The sequence below is a fragment of the Ostrinia furnacalis genome, unplaced genomic scaffold (genome assembly GCF_004193835.3).
Source record: "Ostrinia furnacalis isolate ACB-3 unplaced genomic scaffold, ASM419383v2 OfSCF2054, whole genome shotgun sequence".
NCBI classification, from domain to species: Eukaryota; Metazoa; Arthropoda; class Insecta; order Lepidoptera; family Crambidae; genus Ostrinia; species Ostrinia furnacalis.
In genome coordinates this window covers 509,333-533,558 of record NW_021132293.1, presented here as the reverse complement: position 1 = coordinate 533,558, position 24,226 = coordinate 509,333, and the positions used below count along the sequence as shown (strand labels likewise).

Here is a 24,226-nt window from a genome sequence, read left to right as displayed (position 1 = left end):
CGAACTGTATCCATTCACTTCTAGTGGATATTACCTGTAGTGGCGATAGTGAACGGGAAGCCATACATAACTTAATCTAATTAATCAAAGAGTAGGTACGTGTTTATTGAATACGCCGAAACTATGGGAAGGATATACCTTATTAGGCTGTTTATGTTACCTTTTAAATGGGTCAATTCATGTTTTTGTATACAAACGAGGTACGAGTCTGTTAATTATAATATATTTCGGAGTTACTGTCATTAGTTTATTTGGGTGATAAATGATTTCCGAAAATCCTAAGCCTAGAAGCATCTAGGCAGATCAACATTGCGTAGGGCGTAGGCCCTTATTTAGGATCAGCTTATTGGATAATTAAAAGTATCATTACTATCTTGTATAGGTGATCTCATAATGATTAGATACTACTTGAGTGTCTGAGAATCTTGTACATAATACGTTTGTGTTGATGTCAATTTATTATCTAGTTTTTAATTCATTACACATCCTACATTACATTGTGTAAGTTATGTAGCGTTTGGAGAACATTTAATAATTGTCAAAATGTGTTGTGTGTTTTAATTACAAATCTTGCGGTTGTGCGTTATTTGATTGATGTTACAACTTGTTTATAGTACATAGGTTAAAAAATAATACGTTTTTTAGTTTTGTTAAAATATTTTATTTGTGAAACGTAGATAAAATCGATACAAGTAATTAAAATTCTTACAGATTAATAACTTATAATTTTACATAATATACTGAAACTGTGAAAATTGTCTTAAAAACTTGAATATAAGTAGCTCAATCATTCAACGAATGCTAGTTTTCAACAACGTTCGTTGTTTATTCGCAACAGTAGCCTTGATGCTTCCTATGCCAATAGAATTCAATAAGATTTATTCTACAGACTATACAAAATCGTCGATTAATTATTAAAGAATTGACATCATAGGTTTACAAAAAAGCCTATTTTCATTATAGTTTAGATTTGGTTTCTCTATCAGTTTTTACACAATTCAATAATTTACAAAATAGGATAATAAAGCTTTTGTGCTTTTTTTCTTTTTGTTTATCAATATAGAAATAACAATCAATTTTGTGTAGGTAATTATTTTACATACATATTCTTGCACATATTTTAGTGAATGTTTGTAAACATTCTTAAGTAAATAGAATTAGACATAATAAATCAATTTTGTGCTCTCAATTATCACACTCAAGTATCGCTGGAAATGAGATTGATATAGATATGCTAAGAGTTTTGAGTTATTTTTTTTACAAATAACTATAAACATAAAATTAAAGGAGTACGGTTAGTGACGTCTCCCAACCGAATAACTGCACTTGAATCGCAGTAAATAAGAAAATAAACGACGGCTCAGCGAGCGCCGTTAGTTCTTAATATAACAATAAATGTAGCCTCCTACGTCGGCCATCAACCATCTTCTAAAGCTGTACGTAGTCATCAATCAAATTCAACAATTGCAGTTAAGGCGTTAAGCACTATCATCGAAGGCATAAACCTACAATATGCAGGTTCATTAACAACTCGTACTCCTTGCACTCGAAGTTTCCGACTAGTGGACACAAAATATCACTCTCGCACATATTTTATATAGTATTTGATAACAGTTCGACGTTGGAGTCGTAATTATAAATATTTTTCACTTTTTATCCTTGTCATACAAACTTCACACTTGCACAAAGACAAAAGAATTACATACACTAGCAAATTGAAGTTCTTATCGACGAATAAATACGTTTATAGTCGTAATAGGTATATTTAAATGGTAACTCGTATCAAAAGGACTTCTTAGGAATAGAGCTATTAAGATTTTTTGATGAATAATATAAATTAATTGTTTGGCTATTTTGGGTTGAGAAGTATTACAAATATTTACAAAATAGTTGTCGTTATAAAGTGTACAACTCGGGCGCGGTGGCGCCATACGCCGGCGCTACGTGAGCAGCTTAAAAAACATTATGCCCAGAGAGATGTTTATGAAGAGCACGAGGATAACCAGCTGCTGCCTTGAAAACCAGTCCTGAAAATGTTAAAAATATTTCATTGTATACATCGATTGAAAATGTTTTTTTTTTATCAAACTACATAAGTAAATGAATGAAATACAATCTATTAAAATTAAGTTAAGAACACTGTGCAGTGCGTTTAAAAAATACTGTTAATTAATTTATTAAAAATAATTTAAACTGAAGCTTAATAATAATTATGTAACGCATAAGCGCTACGACACCCTACTCGATGAACTACGATACTGTACGTAGCATAATTTCGTAGCGTCCGTAGACTGTAGCGGACTACGTGAGGTCACTGCTACGATTCGTCTACAACGCGGCAGCGTCGTAGAAGCTACGGTTGCTACGGTTTTGTGTCTACGTAAAAAACTTTGAGTGGTGCATTTTAATTTATTATATTGTTAGGTTTTTCTTGTTTCTTGATATTAAGGGAAACTTATGGAAAAATAAATATTTTTAAATTTCCTTAGTTTTTGAAATTAATGTAAGTATGTTGTAACTTGTAGGTATTGTAACTTCTCTTGATCTTTTAATGATGTAGGTATAATGTATTCAGTACTTTTTCGTGTTTATTATATTTTTATTTCCATAAATGTATTTAAATAGCATCGAAAGTTTACTTTAATTAATGTCCGTTGGTATCCTTCTAGTATTGTGCTATAAGTAAACTAATAGGTAAGTGCATTTCAAGTTAGCTTTCCGAGCAAATAAAACTAGTTACAGAAAAGCCAAAAAATCTCAGCATCGTCCCGGCGCAACGAGTGCCTCACCTTGACTTGTGGACTGACTAAGTACAGCAGGGGGTTGGCCCTAAGTTTCTCGGACTCCTCGTACATGCGGCGCACCTCCTCGCGGCGCGCGGAGCCCAGCGCCGAGACCTCCTCGCGCGACATGCCGCCGCCGTCCGGCATCCGCGGCATGCCGGCCACGTCGGGCAGTGACTTCTTGCGCTGCAGCGTCTGCGGCGTACTCAGCATCTGCCGGACACGACACATTTTTTGCGAACTCTCACCAAACCAATTCACTAGACTACAACAATGTTTAAACATCAGCCGGCTAAAAAATTTTGCGTATCGTTAAAGTGTGTGTGACACACGTTCCATCAATTTTACCTCCACTGGAGGAACGTTTATCCAACTTTCAGAGGCACGCCGCGCCAGGATAGCCGGCGAACACATAAGATCTTCGTCTTCATCTTCCTCCCCTTGGTACCACATTCTGATCTATGTTATTTGTTATGATGACTGCACTATTAATATTATTGACCTATTTCAATGTGACGGATTACAGTTGACTGCGGTTACATCATTTATTTAACAATAGCACAACATATATCACGTTTTTATGATCACTGTGAACTAAGGAAACGCATTTCTAATGTTGTATGCACAAGTGTTATCGTTTTTAACGGGAATTAACAGCTTTTAGAAATAAATTTAGTTAAATATAGCGAAGAGGTGATACACGGAAAGCGGTAGCGAGTGACTGTCTCAATTTAGAAATAGAACGGGCTGAGCCGGCGTGTGGAGCGCCCGCCAACCGCGCGCCGCCTACACGGCCGCGGCTGCGCCATCGCAACGCGCGCGCGCGACGCACGTCTCCTGCCATCGGATGAGATATTATTATTTTCTCCCATTATTTTTTTTTCAAATGTATTTTGTTTTGTATTATGCATAACTATTGTATATCTACTTTAAAATCTGTCTTGTTATCTTTTTTATTGTCAGTTAACTATTTCTGAGATTTATTAATGTCAGGAAATTATCCGAGCGTTGACATCATTGTGCAAATATGTATTAACTGTTGCATCGTTTTTAATGTTTTAAATATAAATGCTGTACATAGATATACCGTGTAGCGCTAGTTGGTTATTATACGAATCATGTGAAGTAGGTACCCATAGAGGAATAAGAAAGACATTTTGAATGTCAACATACACAACGTGCTATTCAGTGGAATATTTTCTTCTCAAAATAAAAGTATCACAAAATTTAAACCTAATTATTTTTGTACAAACAAAAACATGTCTGGTACCAGTGCAGCAGTGATTTCTTAAAATAGTCGCATTAGACATTTTTCTTCATCGCTGACAAGTAAAGACCATGAGCGTGATCATTTCGTCGTGTAATGTAATCAATGAAACATACACAATGAGTATTTAGCCGGCGCTATTAATAGCAGTGGTTGCCATTGTCTTCTCAATTTCACAAAGTGAACAATCATTACATATTTATTGTATCAGTGTCCACCATCATTTACGTTTCCAAAATGTACTTGGTATTAACCCACTAAGTACTTTGTATTTTTGCGTTCAAATGACCTCTTATCATAAAAAAGTATAATTAGGTAGTTATTGGTTCTCTTACTGATAAAAAATACTATTATCCAATTTAACGCACAAATTCTTCAAGTCAAATAAAAATCAGGAAAAAATTATTTGGGATCCTGAATAATCATAACTAATTAATAGGAATGTGTTATAATCGTAATTCGTAGTACCCGTGATTATTAGGTACTGTAACTAACGTCCTGATTTCACGAGTAATTTTAGGTGAGTAGGTATTTCTTAGGAAAGGCAGATTTTACCAGGTTAACTGAGTCTAGAAAGAAGAGAAAAGCGAGTGAAAGAAGATAAAAAAACATAATTTCAATATCTTGGGCGGATAATTATTATACGATGCATTTTACGACTCCTGCACAGTGCTCTTAAATTATCAAAGAACATTTGTTACATTAATATAAAAAGAAAGTAATGTAGTGAATAATGCAAACGCCTTTAATTATGATAGGGTTCGCAATATAAATACTTCATGACCGATATGTAGACGAAATATAGGTATTTTCTATGAATAATATAACCTTTTCTTTATACCGAAACCACACCCAAACTCACAATGCTGACAAGTGCTTTGACTGTTTTGCTCGATTTTGTGGTTAACTTTTTAAACATCTATCATTATTACAGTTGGCAAGTAGGTAGTACAGGATTAATAAAATGCTTGCGCATTCATTTTTGATAATGTGGAGTGAATTAGGTACGTAACAAGAAAACTTGCAGTTAATAAGCAGAAGAAAGCGTTAATCTTATCCTGGTAAAATTATGATTGTCATTTAAATTTGAGAATCTGGATGTACACAACCTTGNTGATTGTCATTTACTAAATTCATCATAAAGAACAGACTTACCTTTCTTCCACCTCCGCCTCCGCCTCCGCCGCCTCCACCGCTTGGCTTTGAAATTGGAGGTGGGGCAGGATTTTGCGCCACGAATAAGCTTTCAGTGCGCTTCGGCTGATATGGTGATGGTGATATTTCTTGCCCAAGCGTTCGCTTTCGTAGGAGAGAATCTTCGAAAGGTTGTGGTTCTCGCGAGCCGGCTCGAGAAATGGAACCACGGCCGGAAGTCAAATGACCGTTGCCTGCTGGAGTCGCTGCACGAGAAGCAGGGCGCGACGCGGGTGCCGGCTGCGGCTGCGGGGCCACTGAGCCAGCACGTGACCCTCCGCTAGGTGCCGTGGCTTCCACAGACGGCTGCCGTGAGCGCCTACCAAAGCGGTCCACACTGGAGTCTCTACTTGGTGGTCTTTTATAGTGATCAAAGTAATCGATAGATGGTCGTGGGCCAGACGGCCTGTTTCCATTGACAATGTCTTGCTCTGTAGGCCCTTGCTGTCGATACCCCTGTTGATCTGGAGGAGCTTGGCGGTACATTTGCTGATCTGGTGTTGGTCGAGCATATCCTTGTTGATCTAGTGGCTGCCGATACCCTTGATCCATTGTTTGCCGATAAGCTTGGTCCGTTGGCATTTGTGTTCTATCCAGTGGTCCCTCGGAATATACAGTGCCGCTTCGGAATTCGTTTCTTCCGTAAGCAGCTGTACCCCCATCCACGAAGACATGTTCTTGAGTATCGTGGTTCGGTTGTGCGAGCACGCTTTGCCGCCTTGGGAGATTTTGAGCGGTACTCCACTCTTGAGGTTGTCTTTGATTTTGGTTTTGTCGTACCGTTGATGAAAGTCGTCGACCTTGGTTTATATATTGCTGGCTGCTTTGGTCCATACTTTGTTGATGCTGCAACGCGTCTTGCCTGTTTAAACGATAAGATGCGGGAAGCTGTTGCTGTTGTTGTTGGCCACTTTGAGGAATAGATCCGTAGACATTACTTGGTTCATTTTGTAAGTATTGTTTTTGACTATCTAACATTTGTGGTTGTGTATTTGGTGATGACCAGTTATCTTGATTGGGTGAATAATATTGATCATAAGTAGGTCCAAGTACCCTGTTGTCTGCACTGTAGTTAGTACTGTTCGCGAGTCTTGGATCTGTAGATAAAGCGGGCTTAGGATATTGTGTATTGGGGTATTGCGTAGAAGGTCGTCTTGAAGGCATCGCATTGGGCATTTTATTAGCATTAGGGAGCTGTGAATGCATCGGAGGGATATGGTTTGGAATGCTCTTTGAGTCCAAGATCTTTTCAGATTCTTGTGATACGGGTGTCGTGACTTGTGCATCGTAATGCTTTTGTCTGTATCTGTCTCTTAATCCTATTCGATCAAAGCCAGGGTGTTTGAAATCTGGAGCGAACTGTTTTGCAGTAGTTTGCGCAAGATCACAGTCTTCTTTTGCTTGGTCTGCCGCTTCATCGGCTTGTTCCGCTTTACCTCGGGCAGTGGAGGTTCTGTTGACAAAGAAATTAATGTTATATTGTCATCACACTCTCAAGACCTTTAACGGTTAGTAGTAGATAGCTGCGTAGGTATGTTACACGACGGTATGTCAATACTTTTAATTTTAACAATTTGTTTTGTCCATTTGTTTTTTTCAGCGTTGCGTTAAACGCTACTATAATATAATCATACAAATAAATGATACAGGCATGGCGCTACTATCCATGGCTATTTAGCGCTACAAAGTATACCAGTAAAACATTATATGGCTACAGTTTAATATTGTAACGGAAAATGTATTTATAATAATACTAACCTTGATATGGCTATATCAGCTTTCTGTAAGGCGATCTTTGAGGCACGCTGCGCCGCGTTGACGGCCGAGTCGACTCGTTCGCGGAATTTGGCGGAGCGCATAAGGAACATGTGTTTCCGTTTCTGACTCGTTATGAGTACGTTATTTTTGTATTTGCCCTCTTCTCTTGTGCCATCGCGGAAAGTAGTAACACCATATCCATATTTTCTGTTTGCGAACCATTCGCCTTCGTACCGAAGCCCGTCGCTGCGTTCACTAACACCGAATCCAGTCCGCTTGTCATTTTTCCATTCACCCATGTATGTCTCTGTTACACTCGCATCTAAGTGTTCATCCTGTAAATAATAACGCATTGCGTTTAGTAAAAAGGAGTCACAAAGCTAAATTTATTTGTGACTTTTGATTGATCAGCTTTAGGACCTAGGTTAGGTGAGGCGATGTTATTTACGTACCTACCCACCCGTGTTGTTTTTACATTGATATCTTAAATTTTACTCCGGTTATGTAAAGATTATTGTTTTTTGTATTTAGAGTTCCATTTTACAAATCGAAGCCTTATTTTATTACCAAAATTGGGCTCTCCTTTTCGCTAATGTTCTTTCGAAATTCAATTATTTCGGTTAATAAGCTCCGATTTTCTCTTAGTAACTCTACCACTCTCATTCCAATCACGTCTTTTATCGGTCGCAAGTGGCCTTCAAAAGTTATACGAAAATATAATTTATAATTTTAGGTTAATTTAAAATTTCAGTTTATAAAGTTAGCCAACATAGGCAGCGGCTGTAAGCGTTTTTTCGTCAAAAGTTACTATTCTTTAATCCGTGCAAAATACTTTATGAGCTGACCTCAACAACGAAGCTTGCATTAGAGTTAGTCTGCAGCGAGGCATGGGTCATGGCGGAGTGGGAGCTCTCCACCGACGACACCCAGGAGGAGGCCGAGCCCCCCGAGCCACCCGACCGCACCGATCCCGTGCCGCGCTTGTCCAACTCTCCTGCACTACGCTGCTTACGTAATTTCTGGAAGCATACATGATTTGATATTGTTTAATAATATAATAATGATTTTTTGTAATCTCTTACTAGTCAAGAAGGGCAATTGAAACTATCAATCAACATAGCGCTCAGCGAGTTTTAGACTGTCGTCGTTGTTATAGCTAATTATATACCTACCTACTATTGATTTTGCCATTTCGCTTCAATTGTAGGCATTATTGATTGAAACTAATTCTCTATGTAAGTAAAGCAACTTACATTGTACCACAGTCTGTCGACTAGATTGATACTTAAATGGCGTAATTTTTTTGCTAGGTGATTCTGAACACCCTGGTGTTTTTGGTGTTTGGTTCATCACATCCTTATGTGGTGTTACTGTCAATGTACGAGTATTATTTTAGTTTCTTAAATTAGTCTCTTATAGAGTGACTGTTAGTGATAGGCAGACATTAACACAAATCCCCTATCAACTGGCGTGACTTACAGAAATTCGATAGATAATTGAAATAAGTAGAGATGAGTCGTAGATTGAAAATAAACACGAAACAGCGACTATGGTGTCTAAAATTGTTCCGCTGAGTAAAGAATATAGGCCCCTGACACGAAAACATACAACTGTAAAATATAATCGTAGCAGTTATGCTTGCGATTTTATAGTCATGTCCAATTAGTAGTTTAGCTCTCTAGGCTTGTATTTATGACGATACATGGAACATGAAATTGCCAACAAGCAAGTACGATAATTTCGGTATAAGCTCTACTAGCAATATCAGTTTCGACACTTTCGACTGCACCTAGTCTGGTTCGCAAACCACCAATCCATTTTACATCGTCAAACATAACCAAATTAGTCTCAAAAAGTGAAAAGCCCAGACTTACAGATAGCAGTCCCTTTTTAGGTTTTTCTGCCAGCGAACCACGGCGGCCCGGTTCCTCGGAGCTGGCCGTAAGCACGAAGCCTCCGCGCGCGTCGTCCATGCGCGTCGTGCGACGTTCGGAAGGGTCCGGCGTCCCCGCCGCGTCCGCCAGCGAGGACTGCGAGCCTCGGTGCCCTCGCGCGCCTCCTCGGTAGTGCGAGGCCAGGCCGAAGGGCGCCGACGTTCGCACACCGTACCCGTGCCGCAGGCCGCGCATCCATTGTCCTTGGTATGTTCCTGGAAAACACGATTATACACTATAAGCATTTTCACTTTTATCCTGAAAGTTCCTTGATGCTCCAGGAGCATTGAGATGTTAAATTCCAAAGTTGGCTAAATTTAAAAATCACCCATAATCCTGGTAATATTTTCAATTGGGTTAGGATATCGCATGCTTGAATCAATTTGATGGTCCGGAACGAAATGTAATTATGTGCATCAGAGGACTCGTTAAGCTTTCCCATCAGTCCGACTGAAAAATCTCAGTAGAAGCACAGAATAATAATAAGTACTGTAGAAGGCATTATGGCTGTTCAGATAATTAGTCTAACGGCAGCGTGACTTTGTACAGTCAGACACAACTTTTCAAAGGAAAAAATATAACAGAAACAATAATGTAGAGCAGTGTTTTCAAGCTTTTCATGTAATGACACGACGTATGAAAAATATTTTGCGCGCAGCGTTTTCGTATAGTCTTATTATGATGTTATCAACATCTTACAGAACCAAAGCGTACTGCTTTGGTTATTAGATCGATTTTACCCGACTGCGACAGAAGGATTCAAAGGATTGTTATGTTTTTATTTAATAAAATAGGTGATTTGGAATTTTCCTGAGTGGGTATCTTTATTGTTGCTCTCTGTTACTTTACACGATTCGTTTTAGTTTAACTGACACGCCATGCTACTATAAATAACTAAAGGCGTGGAAATACCTCGATTGAAGTTTTACGTATGTACCTTTCCAAGCCTATAACGCGGAATCATCTGCATTTACATTGTATTGCCATTAAAACTAGCCCGTAATTTCCTAATCAAACTAAAAGCCAATATAGTAGAGCACTTTAACCAATTAAATAGTTTTAGTAGTAATTGAAGCTTTTCTAGAGCTTTATTCACTTAATTGAGTTCGTTTTTTGGAAAACCTTACTTCGTGGTTTGAACTCCTTTACAAACTCTAACAGCTAGATTATGACTGTAAATTATTAGTGGTAAGAAGTTTTCAAAATTGACAGAGTTCAACTACATATCTCATGAGCGTATTCAGACAAGTTTTCTTCCTGTCTCACCCATATGATTATGGTATGCTCTGTTTCAGGTGTCAATTAAGTTAAAAGGTCTTTGTATTTATGAGTGTTATTTAACGTGTTAGGTCTATTGAGTAAAAAAATGTTTGTGTTAGTGGGTGAGTGTTATGGTAGTAGAAACATATTATCTTTTGTAGTACAGAATGAGTGAGTAGCCGAGATGATTGTGTGTCGAGGCGGTGCGGCGGGCGTGCCTGCGTCGCTATATTTAACTACCGAGGGCCGCAGTGCTCGGACACCACGATAGTGCCGGTGCCGCGGCCGCAATACTACGGCTTTCAACCATTCATATACTAAATCATCGAAAAATGGTTATTGCAATACATCAGACTCGCTTAGAATTATATTTGTTCCATAAATAAATATCTATGTAATTTATCTAACAAGCGCAGCGCACACGCCCTGAGCTCTCACTATGCGCAATTAGTGACGAGACATAATGAGCAGTGGGTGTGATGACGCTAAGCCACTGGTGCTGGTGAATATTTGACGAGGCTGCTGACTACCGTGTTGGGAACACGCAATGAATGAACTATCCGTATAGGTAGCTGTTTTATGTCTGCTAAACTAAATACGGCTCGCCTACGTAAGCGATATTAGGAATGTTTTCGTGAAAATATCAGTGCATTCACGATATTACTGAGAATGACGAATCACAGTGTTGTTTAAGATTATGACTCAATGTAATATTATGCTCAGAATAAATTATTGCGTGACGTTTTGTCGCAGTGTTCGTAAAAGGCAATGTAGAGTTACGGAGTTTAATAAGAGAGCTCTGATTTTTATTCGATTCCAAGGTTGAATAAATCGTGATCGTCTCTGGACACATTGTCAGTTGGCACGATAGCGAAATCGCCTAAATTACAACAGAAAAATAGCTTTGTCTTGCTGTTCGAGCACAATAACATTCGATTTATTCTAATCTCTTGAAAATTGCTATAGCATTCAATGTGCGTCTCGAGTTGTTTTGTATTTAACTCTATGGTATTTAGTGTTGGTCGTGAGACCGTGTCTGCTGTTTGCACATAAATTATATTCTAGTGGTAAACATTGCATAAGCCAAATGGGGGTTTTTCCTAGTTCACGCAACTTCAATCTGGGTCAATACGTGGCAACAACGTAGTCTTGTGAGCGTTGAAAGTGAAACATTAGTAGGTGGATAATGTACCAGTGAAGGTATATTTTACTCCCATGGCAAGTACCTACAATGCGTTGAAAGGGGTAAAATGTGTGATAAGAAGAGCATCAGTTTTAATCTAATTGTTTGATTAAAAGTAAAACGCATTCTCCCGTAGTGATTCAGAGTAAGAATGCCAGGGTCGTGTAAACGTAATATGTATTTTCGTCGGGATTTCGTGAGTTGGCAATGGATAAAGTTAGATAATTATACTGACCGCCATCAGCGTAAGTTTCGGAGCCGTATCCGTCTTGAAGTCCGTTGGCCCAGGTGCCCTCGTACTTGGCGTTGCTGGTGGTGCTCTGGCGCACGCCGTAGCGGCCCTTGTAGCCCTGCGTCCACTCGCCGCGGTACAGCCACCGGTCGCGGGTCTCCACGCCCAGTCCATGTCGCTTGCCGTTCTGCCATTGGCCCTCGTATGCGCTGCCACTGAAACATCATATAACTAATTAGAGCTATGGTCTATACTCGTATATACTCGTACATAGTACTTGCTTGCCATGTTGGAATTTTCTAGCTTTATTAAAATATAAATAGTAAGTCAGTACAAACAAAATGTACGCTACGTATTAATTATCATTGAAATTCTCCCTAGATGGTGGTAAAATTAAAACTCAATTAACTACGCTCAAGGTTTAACACAAAAGCCTTGTCACTGCGTAAGGTTTGTCAGTCCCGTGATAGTAGGTAGTTATATTTGTAAATGTGTTATGTGGTTAGCTATTATTAATCTATGTTTATTCCCTTGATGCCAGTCGTTTGTATAAGGGGGCCCGAGCGCCATCGTCTGTGAATATAAAAGGGGACACCAATTTCCCCCTGAAGCCGGTTGGTCGTGTTGAATGGTGGCCGCAGGTTTAAAGAACTTTATTCTCTATTTGTTTACATTTCATTTATAAAACAAAGATAAAAAATAATAATAGGTAGGTATAACAATAAATTAATTAACTGCTGCTGCTAGCCTGCTTCTTAGTTAGTTTTTTTTTATACCGAGGATGTAAACTTTCACAACCCTTCAAGTTGTTTGGCATTAGGTACAGTGAGAGCCCCAGTTAAAATCTTAGGTGGTAATGTGGTCTTCGTGGTTTCTTTCTTTCTATCTCAATAAGAGACTACCTATACCTACCTAGACCTACGTGAGAATATCGTGTCTTGTAGAGTCAGTGTAGATACCTCGACATATTGCGTGTCCTTCATAAGCTCGCAACCTAACGCCAGCAGGTGTGACGGAAAAAATCTATCCTAGATTTGCTCCGACGAAGAAACCACTAATGAGCATACGTACGATACCTAGATGTTTTGTATTCACATGTACTATCATCCAATTTATGAGCTTCTCATATATTATTAATGGGCGCATTACCGTGTAGGTTAGAGGTCAAAATACTAAAGATAGTGATCAACCTAAGAAAGAAGATTTATACTCATAAAATTTTAAACAAACCAAAATATGATTTATCTGCTTGTGCAGATAAATCATATTTTGGTTAGTTGTAGTTGTATTTGAATAAATGTAATTGAATTAGATAGGCATGATTAATGATCGTGTGTAAGGTAGAGCATGTTTATTTAAAAATAATGTCTGTACCCTCGCAAGAAAATAAAAACAAGTTTTAAAATAAATTGACATCAAAAACTTGATAAATTAAATTGACATTAAACTCAAGTTCATTTGCATCAAGTTGCAACACAGAGGCATTATCTTTGCTGACGACCGTAAGCGTGGTGACTGGTGACTCATGACTGAGAAAGGGCGCGTACCTTATTCCTCTGAACTATAAGAATGAAATCCTAATGTTTTTCATGAAATATAAGTACGCTACGATAGGAATTTTACTGTTCAGAAGCAGGAGTTAAGTGTTTTTAATGAGAATTCTTGACTTTCTAATGGTACCTAATATTTCCATTCGAAATTAAACGAACTAATTTTAGAAGTACCTAGATGTGTCTCATCTCATCTCATTCTGTAAGTGTATTTAACCGAAACTGCTCACGTTTTTAGTGTGTATTATCAACTACTCTGAATTTCATTAAAAGTCGTGAAGAAAGCCCACAACAGTCGTAAATTCTTATAGGCGTCTGCTTCTCCACAGTCGAATAAAACGCTAGTGTGTTCGTCTCGATCTCTAGTATGTCTAAATATATTTGAAGGAATCAACAATACACGCTCAGTCAGAATTCCTTTCAGTTTTTATAGTCTCGTAAGATAATGGAATGATCTGTTCTACAGATGAGTTCAGTTGAAACAACTCAAGTCTAACCTCTATTTATATCGCGTTAGACGATTTGCGGTCCCAGCTGAATATTACAAGTGAAACTAACTGACTGTAGCTGTGAAGAGAAATGGCCTTGGCGCGACAAGGACGGAATGGGGCATTAAACATGTAGGTTTTGTTTACGTCCCTTTTCGTTATACTGAAATCTATTACTAAATTTATTTACTGAACACGTGTAACGTTTGTCCTTGTATTTTTTCTTCTGTACCTCTATTACGAAAAACTTTCAACAGCGCCCCCTAGGGCGGCTATAATATAGGGGGCGCTGTTTAATTTTTCATACAAAATTTTTCGATGGCACTTTGAATACGCAAACGAAACGAACTCGAAAGTTTTTCGTACTAGAGGTACTGAGCTAGTAATGATATAAGTTATTTAAAGGAACTTCTATAGTAGTAAACCTAAGGAATCGGAGAAAAATCAATAGTTCTATTTTATATTTAGTTCATTGTTTGAAAATGAGTCAAGATTGTGGTGGAATAAAAGTGCACAGTGTGCTCTCTACATAAAGTGCGCTTTTTGTCTTACTTTTTTCTCTAACTCTATTTTTGCTTTGAAGCTTGTTTATTGTATTGTTGGTACTAATGTATTTTTATTAACCTTGCATGGTTGAAACTTACTGAAAGAAGAANTCAGGTGTATGTCAATAAATGCATTATTATTAATATTCAAAGAAAAAAAACACAATATCTATTAACATGGAGCCAAAAATAAAATTAATATATCTTAAATATTACAAGGTCTTTAAGCCTTGTGCCGCCACAATGTAAGTTTTAATACCAGGTTTACTGACCTTGTACCGAAGGAATGGAAAGTATTAGAAAGTTACTGCCGCAGCAAAGGTGTTAAATAATTAAAATCAAAAAACAAAAGAAATAAATTATAAAAGCTACATAAATTTTTTTAACTTCATTACAACTTCAACTATGTATTATTTTTAATAACCTTGTATGGTTGAAATGATGTGATTGTATTTAGGCTGAACTGAAACTGTAACTTTTGAAGGCAAATATTTTATTATAAGATGCTCATTTAATTTTTAACCATTTCATATTGTATATGCATTGTTGAATATTTATAGTTTTATTAATTTAAATAAAATAAATTGGGGGTTTGGTTTTACGACTTTGAGGATTGTTAAGGATCATCATAAATTGCTTCTGATGTAGGCACTGTTCTCCTGAAATCTCGTCTGATAATATTTTCTAGGACACCCTGAATTTTTAAATACATAGAACACGTGCGTGGCGAATGCGCACGACTTGTTGTACTACATTTGACGCAAATCATCACTCGATGTGTGAATGCGCTCGCGTCAAGTAGTATATTGAATACCGATGTGTCTACAAGCTGGCACTGTTCTGTAAATTTTTCTTCTCGATCGCACGTGTAGCAGGATTGGTTTTCAATTTTCATTCGGTTATTTAATTAGTTACTATGCATAAAATAGAAAGTGTAGTAGGTTATATTAATTACAATCAGAAAAAAAATCAGCTAACGAGTAGGTACTTCAGATTCGAAACCATGTGAGCTTTCGCTAACCGAGTAGTAAATTGTTTTTACCGCTGAATTACAGAGATGCTGTTTCAGTCGTAATAAAATGTATCTTGAAAACTATGAGTAATAAATAGTAAGAATTAAAAAATAAAGCTTTGACATAGAATAAGTTGATACATACTTATTACTTATCTCAAAACCCATGTTTGTCTGAGCTTTCGAAATCGTACTTTTGTAACATTGTCGCGGGGTTATGTAAAATCAATACAGGTATTATCCATAGACGCCCATTATGTATGTATTAATTATACTCGTATAGGTGTGACTAACACAGGTAAATATTGGATTAAGTTAAAAATCCAACAGAAGATATAGCTTTCATATTTGCGGGTTAAGAAAATTATCTAGGTCAAGGTTATCCAATAACGCAACGTTCAGACTTCAGGTTAAGCTCAACGTTAACTAAAATGAAAAGGGAAATGTGTAGAGAATAATGGTGAAATACGTAAATCTACCTAAGTAAATTAATTGAAATACATATATTTTACAACATTTTTGTTCATATTTCTAAGATCTTTCCGCAACATTAACCGTTTGTCTGATGAATAAAATGGCAGTTCATTCCTACCATCCACGTAAGTACATATTTACTACGAGTAGAAGTTTTTAATTTTCAAGCGCAGAAACATTATAAAGCTACGTAATAGGTACTTCTTTGTATCCCTTTTCTTCTTACCGAAACAAACAACTTTACTTTAAAATCATTGTTTTCTTTGTTTTTACGGAAGTCATATAATAGGCACGAATTCTACCTGGCTACAACAATGCCCGAAGCCTTAAAAAGCTGAACTAAAACAAACAACCCTCCGAAAAAGCACTACAAAAAGTAAAACGGACAAAAAGTTTGATAAACATTTTTTGTAAAATTCAATATTGTGTGGATTGCGAGCCACGGAGAATTCTTTAATCATTCATGTATGGAGACGACCACAAATCTGAAACCTTGCTTGTCAAAACTCATGTTGACTCCATGCATGAGTAATTATTGAGGTTAATATTAACCACATATCCGTGGATTATGTGTTATTGTTTGCCGAAATCTTACATACCTACTTCTCGTCACGTTTATTTCATAGATTTTATCTATAAATTCAAGAATTTTAAAGGGCTATGTAACATAACGCTACGCACAGTATGAGCGGAGTATCGATGAAAAATGTTGCAAAAACGGGAAAAAATATTCAATAATCTATTTTCACGCGTACGAAGTCGCGGGCACAGCTAGTCAATTTATAAAACCTTCATTATTAAAACACTGATGTTTATACAGCTGAATTAATCAGGCAAATTCTTGAAAATGCGTAGGTAGGTACATAATCATTCAGGATCGTTGACACCAAAATTAAATAAGAACGCGACTTCGTATGAAAGGCGATTTCGATGAACAACATTGCTTTATTCGGCGCAGGTGAATCAGCCTGACTACAGATTGCTCTGTTAAATCTTTCATGTATACGTTTTTACCTAAGTCAAGGAAAACGAGGAAAGTCTATCGATAATAAAGAAAAATCATATTCCACAAATCAATGCCCCATTTATTTAGCTTATCTTGCTAAAAATCATCGCCATCATCAATTTTACTATCGTAACTGATTAATGAATCTCTACTCGTAGTCGGAACTGCTGACGTGATCAAATTGAAATTCTCTTTTGCCAGCACATGGTTTACGTGGTTTATCTTTTTTAGGGTTCCGTAGTCCTGACAAGGAACCCTTATAGTTCCGATATGTCTGTCTGTCTGTCCAAGGTTTATTTTTTAGGGTACATGGGTACATGTAAAGTGGGGATGAATTTTTTTTTCATCTTCTACCCCATCGTGTGGGGTATCGTTAGATAGGTCTTTTAAAATGGCTTATATAGGGGTATCTATTTTTCCATTTAGGGATCAGTTTGCAAATTATTAAAGTTTAAAGTGCCAATTTTTGTTCGAGTAGGGCGTCCCCCCCTCAAAAACTAAACTGTTGGCTTTAAAAATCTGGGACAATTCGTAATGATACTGCTTTTCATGAACTTTCAAGGAAAACTATAGCGGTTAAGATACACCAGTTAGTTTAATGCCCGTTTTCACCATCAATCCCTAATTTTTAAGTGAACCCTATGGTAGCAATTAACAGGAATTTTGTTTACATAGGGGTCACTTAAAAATTAGGGCTTGATGGTGAAAACAGGCCTAAGAGTAATACAGCCTAAGACTAAACAATTTCTTAACTAGTGAAAATTCCTTAGAAGAAAATATTAAAAGTGACTTTAGATGAAGTAATTGCTGGCTTCTGAAATATATTGTGTTAACGACGAAGAACTACGGAACCCTACACTGCGCGTGGCACGACACGCACTTGGCAATTTTTTATTTATATTATAATTAATGAATTTAGTAACTCACGGATATTATTTATTAGGTTTGGGTTGGGGATGTGGCTTTGAATTACGCATGTGGTATACTTTTATACCTTGCAACTTTATACCATTCTAAGATCGTAAATTACGTACCTACTTGAGAGTATGTACAGTACAAATTATTAAATTCTTTAATAAATTACCACAAACTGTGATAGAACTACCCATTCATAAATTCAAATCACATATTAAAAGTACCTTAATGAAAAAAATTATAAAGTCAATGATTATTTAAAAGATAAAAATGTTTGGGATGCGTTACTGCCTAGCTCGCATAAATATTTATAACTTTGTACATTTGAAAGCCTGTAAACCTTTGAAAAAGAGGCTGACAATAGTGACTGAGTTTCTTGCGCTGCTTCTTCTCAGCATTGGCCCATTTATTGTCCTGAAGCAGTGGTAGGGTTAATACTGGGACGTGTAAAAGTGCTTTTTTTAAGCCTATTTACAGAAATAAATGAGTTTTATGAGTTTTTTTATGAGTTTCATACAAATGTATTTTTTAACCGAGTAACAAAATAAAGTACTTACTGGTATCCTTTTTTTCATAGTTCTTCTACTTTGAGTTTTTAACTACCTGTTTTGCGATTAACCATTTTATATTAACCGATTGAGTCCCAGACGGCATTAATTAATGTCATAACAATTGATTATCTATTGTGTCTAGATTCGCGGAGCTTGAAGGATTAATTAATGTAGTATACTAGTTGAAAGTATTTCGTACCTGCCATGTATGTAGTTGTAATTCAGGAAGTTACCTAATAGGGAAAAGGTAAGTTAAGAACATCGTGCACGTAAAATTGGCTTACATGATACCAACACATATTAAACAAATATTTTTGTTAATTCCTATTACAATCATCCTATCATATTATTACCTTCTCAGAAAATGTAGCGTTACATTGACTAACTAAAGTTGGAGAAACAAGGCATCGACCAAACCGCTTACCTGCCTTCTGACTTACGAAGATTAAAGTAGGAAATATGTGGTTAAGTGTCAATTATACCCACTCTATATCACTGGGTTCAGTCTGCTTTGACAACCCAGTGTCAGACATTACTAATAACTCCAGTGATTGACCAGCACAGACCATTACCCCAACGACTTCTCAGAGCAGGGAATAAAGAAGTCTTATTCGTAGAATGGAGGTCACGCAGAAAAAAGAATGTCGGTCGGGATGCCCCCTGTTTGGATGGAGCAATGACCTGATGAAAGTGGGTTGGCCGGAGCAGGCGGTTGCTGTGAGATATAACCGGAAGGCCTGGCACTGCGTCGCATTCTGACAGAGCCATACACCATTTACTCTATCGATCTATTAATGTTGCTATATAAAATTTTCATTATTGCTACCTACATTTAAAAGAAAAAAGTTCAATCATTTAAAATCACCGGTTGTCTGGCTTGAAAACACACTATCGCGCCAGTGAGTAATTATTTGAAAAGTAATTAAAGCGGATAAAAATAGTCTACTAGGTACCTACCAATACCAATAGTCATACAGCAAATCGAAAGTAAAACCATTTTACATCTAGACCGGTAAACGAATGCTAAAAATATCTTGGCCGATGACAATCGAAGCCATGCAGGCGAGGAATCATCGCGTAAAATTATTAGTTTTAAACGTTTATGATATTAATTATGTATGTATTGTAAAACTATAGGGATGTATTATTTAGTATAGTTTCATTATTAAACTACGTTTAATAATATTATGAACTTACGGCCGAACAAACAAAACTTGTTGTTTCACTACGGTTTATCCAACTGGGGTTTTAGGTATAAAGTGTAAAATTTCATCGACGGAAGATAGGTTTAGGAAATTAATGTTCCTGTTCATCCCACATTTCAGTTCGTGACCAGCATATTAACGTTGTATTACTATTTAAAAACTTAGATATTATTGTTCTCCCTTAATGAATTTTATAGGTAGGTTTAGGTTTAAAAAACTTTATTCATTAACACTCTTTTATTAGGTCGTCGTGTATGTAACTATGTAATGGAATCTAAGAATCTGAATTACACGCACTTCTAATTCTTGTATCATCATGAAACTTGACAATTATATGTATACCTGTAGATTAGATGATTATACAATTTTATGGTAGGTAGAGCTGATCTGATGATGGAGTCGGGAGCAGGCGCGGATCCACCGTTGTGGGCACTGTGGGCATGCCCACAACCCTAATTTGCTTGTTTTATTATGATCTATTGATAAGATCGATAGGCATAAATAAATAAATAAATTCTTTATTGAATAACTTATTTGACAGTTTAAACTTTAGGCTAATCTTATGCTACAAAAGCATGCATGTATGTATGTCCGGGCATGTAGTGAGTGATCCAACTCTCACTTTGCTCATTTTTGGTGGCTGTGCCCACAACCTTTTTTCAGGGCTGGATCCGCGCCTGGTCGGGAGGTGACCATAGGAACTCCTAAACGAAACGGCGGAAACTCATCGAGTTTGGGTTCGTTCGAGCCTTTTAGTGCAGTAATTAAAAGCGTTTTTTTATGTTTTTAAACTGTTCATTTATTCTTTTTAAAGTATGTAAACCTTTACAATTCTAAAGACAAACAATTTAACATTGTCTACAACTATATAGGTAGTAATAGGTACATAATTCAGAGTCAAGTAATCGGAGATTAAACTTGAAAGAAATTGGGTTAATAAAACTTTAGCATCTCTAAAACTTTCCCTATAGTTACGAGTAGATTTATGGAAGGCTTTTATTTTCACACCTTTGTAGGCTTGATTAATATGTAAAAAGAGGTCAGATTACAGCTTTCTTTACCACCAATTGACGAATATTACGGATAGTGTTACCAAAAGTAACCCCTGGTTTCTGAACTGCGATTTTTAGCTTGAGCGTGCTCATCTTTTGTTTAGATAACAATTAAGCCTTTAAATAGACATAAGTAGAAGATGAGCAAGTTAAAAATTAAATTTAAAATATGAGAAAAAAAACATATTATTAAAACAAATTGGCATCCAGGAGAACGTCCTTCGCAGTTGCATCTATAACTAGCTCTACATAAAAGGGACTGTTTGGAGGTTGATGAACTGGGAGAAAAATTAAGGGTGTCAATGAATGCTGGTCTCAGACAATGAAAAATATAATATCAAATCGTATTTAGGATCTACCTTATTAGATTTCTTAAATAAATTAGTGACACCGTCCTAAACAGCGAGTTGTAACTGTTTTAAAGATAGTAGGTAATAGGTATATTAAGATGAATAGAGAGTCAATCTGAATGTGCGTTGTCAGGTGTAGAGCTAATTAATTTATACCTTTAATTATTACCTAAAAATAATACAAGATGATAGACCGATACTATTTAGCATGCACTCGGAAAATAGAAACTTTGTTTTTCGCTTCTTTATACAGGATGGAAAGGATAGTGATCTCAATCGATTATTTCTAAAATAAAATATATCGAAAAACTGGTCATTGATCCTGAAAGTGCTTCACGAGATAAACGGTATCAATCTATGTATGTTACAGAACAAACTGGATTTATCCGAAAATTCAATGTTTCCAGCTTCCATACCACATTTGGTAAGCCACACAATATGAAAAACTACAAGATAATATCGGAAAAGCTGGATACTGATCCTGAATGTGCTTCATGAGCTCTATCAAACGGTTTCAATAGTAGATTACAGAATAAACAGGATTTATCCAAAAAATCAATGTTTCCAGTTCTAGTTTCCATACATTTAGTACAGCCACATGTGTAGATCACTTATCGCTTCTACCTTGTGTAACATTTACAAGATTTGACTATAGAAAGTTCTTTAAATGTGTTTTGCTTTCTATCTTTTAGGCTTCGGGGATGCAGCGAGGCGATCGTGGTCTCGAATCAACACGGAGGAACGACTCTACATTTTGGGAAGGAGTACCTACTTACTATTCATATCTGGGTTATCTTTGCATCATACAATGTTGTAAATTGTAGCGAGTGCAGTAGCAGCTGCATTGCATGTTTCATGTAATGAGAATGCACAAATATACTTATACTGTTACTTATTTCTTTCATAGATAGTAAATATACGTAGTTACCATAGCCACTTCTTTTTCAGCCAAGTAGGAAACTTAACTTAAAAAGAGGAACACGAAGCTCAAAACTTGATACGTTACGGCTTTTTAAGTGGCTTAATTTCAATTTTCAGACCAATTTAAAGGATCATAAAGTTAAAGAATATACCTACCTAGTTAAATAATAAAGTTAAATATTAAAGGACTCCAATTCATAGGCATTTACCCTTTATTAATAAAAAATAATTCTGGATTAAAATGACATTTCCATACTAAATGACAATTTAAGCCAGAGTTCAATATTATGGTGTTATTAAGGGGGATAGAGTAAGTTTAGAAGTGGTAGGTAGCAGTATCACAACAAATTGATATAAGTTACATACCTAACGCCTACGTACTTAGAGAATTAAACCAATAATTCCTCTGTGCCTACATAAATACTTATTGAGTAGTAAGTATTAAATTGACGCTGATGTATGTACTTAGGCTGAGTTGCACCACCTAACTTTGACAGTAAATTTAACGATAACCGGTGCTTTTTGTATGGAGTTTGACATATTTTTGACGTTTGTCAAAGTTAAAATAAGATGGTGCAACTCAGCCTTAGTGTTACTGCATGCATTCAGGTATTTCGAATAAACTAAACAGTACCTAGTCAAGTAGACACCTCTACTTATCTGAAACGTCTGAAAGCTAACAGCATTGTTAACACGGAAGCTCCCCGTCTAGTACCCGTACATATTTTAGTGGTATGCGCGTGCGAAGTCGCGTTTCAGTCATATTAATTTTTAATTCATGATCAACAAGAACAACAGGGGCTGTGTAATACAAAGATGCAAAACAAATACTCATCGTATATTCATGAAACAGTGCCTACTTTGGGTTCTTACTATACCTACACTAAAACGGATATTGAAATATTTTTAAATGTATAATTATTTGAACTTTTACACATAAAAGTAATGCACAGAATCATTCTTAAGTAGGTAAAATTAAGTTCCAATTAAACAAAAGTGATGGGAGAATTAACAATACATAAGTAAGACTAAGAACTTTTAGTTCTAGTTTAAATTATTTAAATAACTGTCCCAGTTTAAATGGGGAGCCCGTATAATTTCAATGTTATGATGTTGGTAGGTACGTCCAACCATTACAACCAGTCAGTAGGTAAGTAAGCAACACTTTATGTTTTGATTATAACTGTGCCTGTAGGTAGAGTCTAACTTTTGGATCTAAGCTTTACTTAAAAGCTTACTTTACTTTAAACCTTCGACTGTTTCAGTCATATAATTGAACCATTTGACTAATTTATTTAATTCATAAGTGTGGAAAAAAAAAAATAAAAAAAAAAATTCAGCACAAGTTTCAGGCCGTTAATTAAAAACGTATGATGACTAATGTCCTCGGTGCATTTTGATGTAGGTATTAATCACATTTTAACTCTTTGGAAGTCGTTAACTGTCATAATGTTTAGGTAGATTTAGGGATGTAATGGGGTTTAAATCTCATTTCAATTTCAGTTAGTTAAAAATGATAGTGCGGGGATTGTTTTTTTAAAAACCATAATTTTAATACGACTTTAATTCTTCTTGATGTAGAGTCCAACTCCAGGCTACTAGAACACACAGTGTGCGAAACTGAACTCAAATTGATCATGCACAATATCGATATATTGGTCGTTACATCATTGAGATTGTTAATAGATCTTAATTCATTCATTTCCAGTGGTAACAAGACTGACATTAGTAGGTACTTATGCTACATATTGTTATCACGTGGCGTTATCAGAAACAGATCGATAGAAACATTTTCGTTGAGATTAGGCCATGAGGCACTTTCACCGCCGTTACACACGTTTTCTAGCGAAACACCGAACTCAATTATTAATAGCAGCCTATTTTTGGAGCGGCTTCGAACGCGGATTTGCGCTCGGGCATGTGCGAGGCCCGGGCGAAGTCACTATCTCACCTGGGCCAGGTGTAGACACCGGAAACCTCGAAGCCAAAGTGCCAGGAGCCGGCGTAGGCGCCCTGGCCTTTGGGTCCAGTACAAACACCGTGGCCGTGGGCTTTGCCGTCCTCCCACCCGCCACAATATGTACCACCATCGTCAAAGTCGAAACGGCCACCGTTGAGGCCACGCTGCGGGGGGTTTCCGCTAGTGGCGTGCGCGGTGTCGACAAGTTCGCTCGGCTGCATCACGCGAAACCGTGGTGCCGCGGAGGGGAGGGCCTCCCGCGCGCACCCTCCACCGAGCTCGCGGTATAAATAAACATCAGCTGGGCATGTCGCGCCGTGGCGCACCGCCGAGTGAACACCGCTCCGGTCCTGCGCGAGGAGCACTGCGCGCCCGACCGCCGGCGGCCGCCCGCCCGCGCCCCCGCCCGCCCTGCGCACTGCGCGCCGAGCGCCCTGACCGCCCGCCTGCGGTCGCCCAGCGCCGCGCTGTCGCCGCACCACACCAGTGGCCTACCTCCAGCTTGCTTATTGATATTAAAGGACGCATACAATTTTCCATTCAGCATATTTTATAAATACTGATTTTCAAATAAACTACTTGGGCT

General features: G+C 37.2%; 1 protein-coding gene across 2 annotated transcripts; it reads right to left on the bottom strand.

Moving 5' to 3' along the window:
- Positions 1 to 812: 812 nt before the first annotated feature.
- Positions 813 to 24,044, bottom strand: LOC114354518 (junctophilin-1). Of its 2 annotated transcripts, XM_028306934.1 has the most exons (8): positions 23,632 to 24,044; positions 11,615 to 11,826; positions 8,877 to 9,151; positions 7,848 to 8,021; positions 7,003 to 7,337; positions 5,206 to 6,697; positions 2,790 to 2,996; positions 813 to 2,027 (listed from the first exon to the last, which is right to left on the bottom strand). In XM_028306934.1, exons 1-8 carry the CDS (start codon positions 23,859 to 23,861, stop codon positions 1,941 to 1,943), a joined length of 3,012 nt encoding a protein of 1,003 aa, XP_028162735.1. In that variant the 5' UTR covers positions 23,862 to 24,044; the 3' UTR covers positions 813 to 1,940. The 2 variants fall into 2 exon arrangements, with proteins under 2 accessions (XP_028162735.1, XP_028162736.1); XM_028306935.1 differs by lacking the exon at positions 2,790 to 2,996 and having other exon boundaries at positions 23,632 to 24,018.
- Between the last annotated feature and the right edge of the window lie 182 nt (positions 24,045 to 24,226).

What these genes read in the sequence shown, in the direction of transcription:
- LOC114354518 (XM_028306934.1), bottom strand. Translation starts at nt 23,861, where the DNA reads ATGCAGCCGAGCGAACTTGTCGACACCGCGCACGCCACTAGCGGAAAC. An exon ending in GCTGATATAGCCATATCAAG is followed by an intron (nt 6,698 to 7,002) that starts GTTAGTATTATT and finishes CTTTGTCAACAG; the next exon opens with AACCTCCACTGCCCGAGGTA. An exon ending in GAGGCGGAGGTGGAAGAAAG is followed by an intron (nt 2,997 to 5,205) that starts GTAAGTCTGTTC and finishes CGTGTCCGGCAG; the next exon opens with ATGCTGAGTACGCCGCAGAC.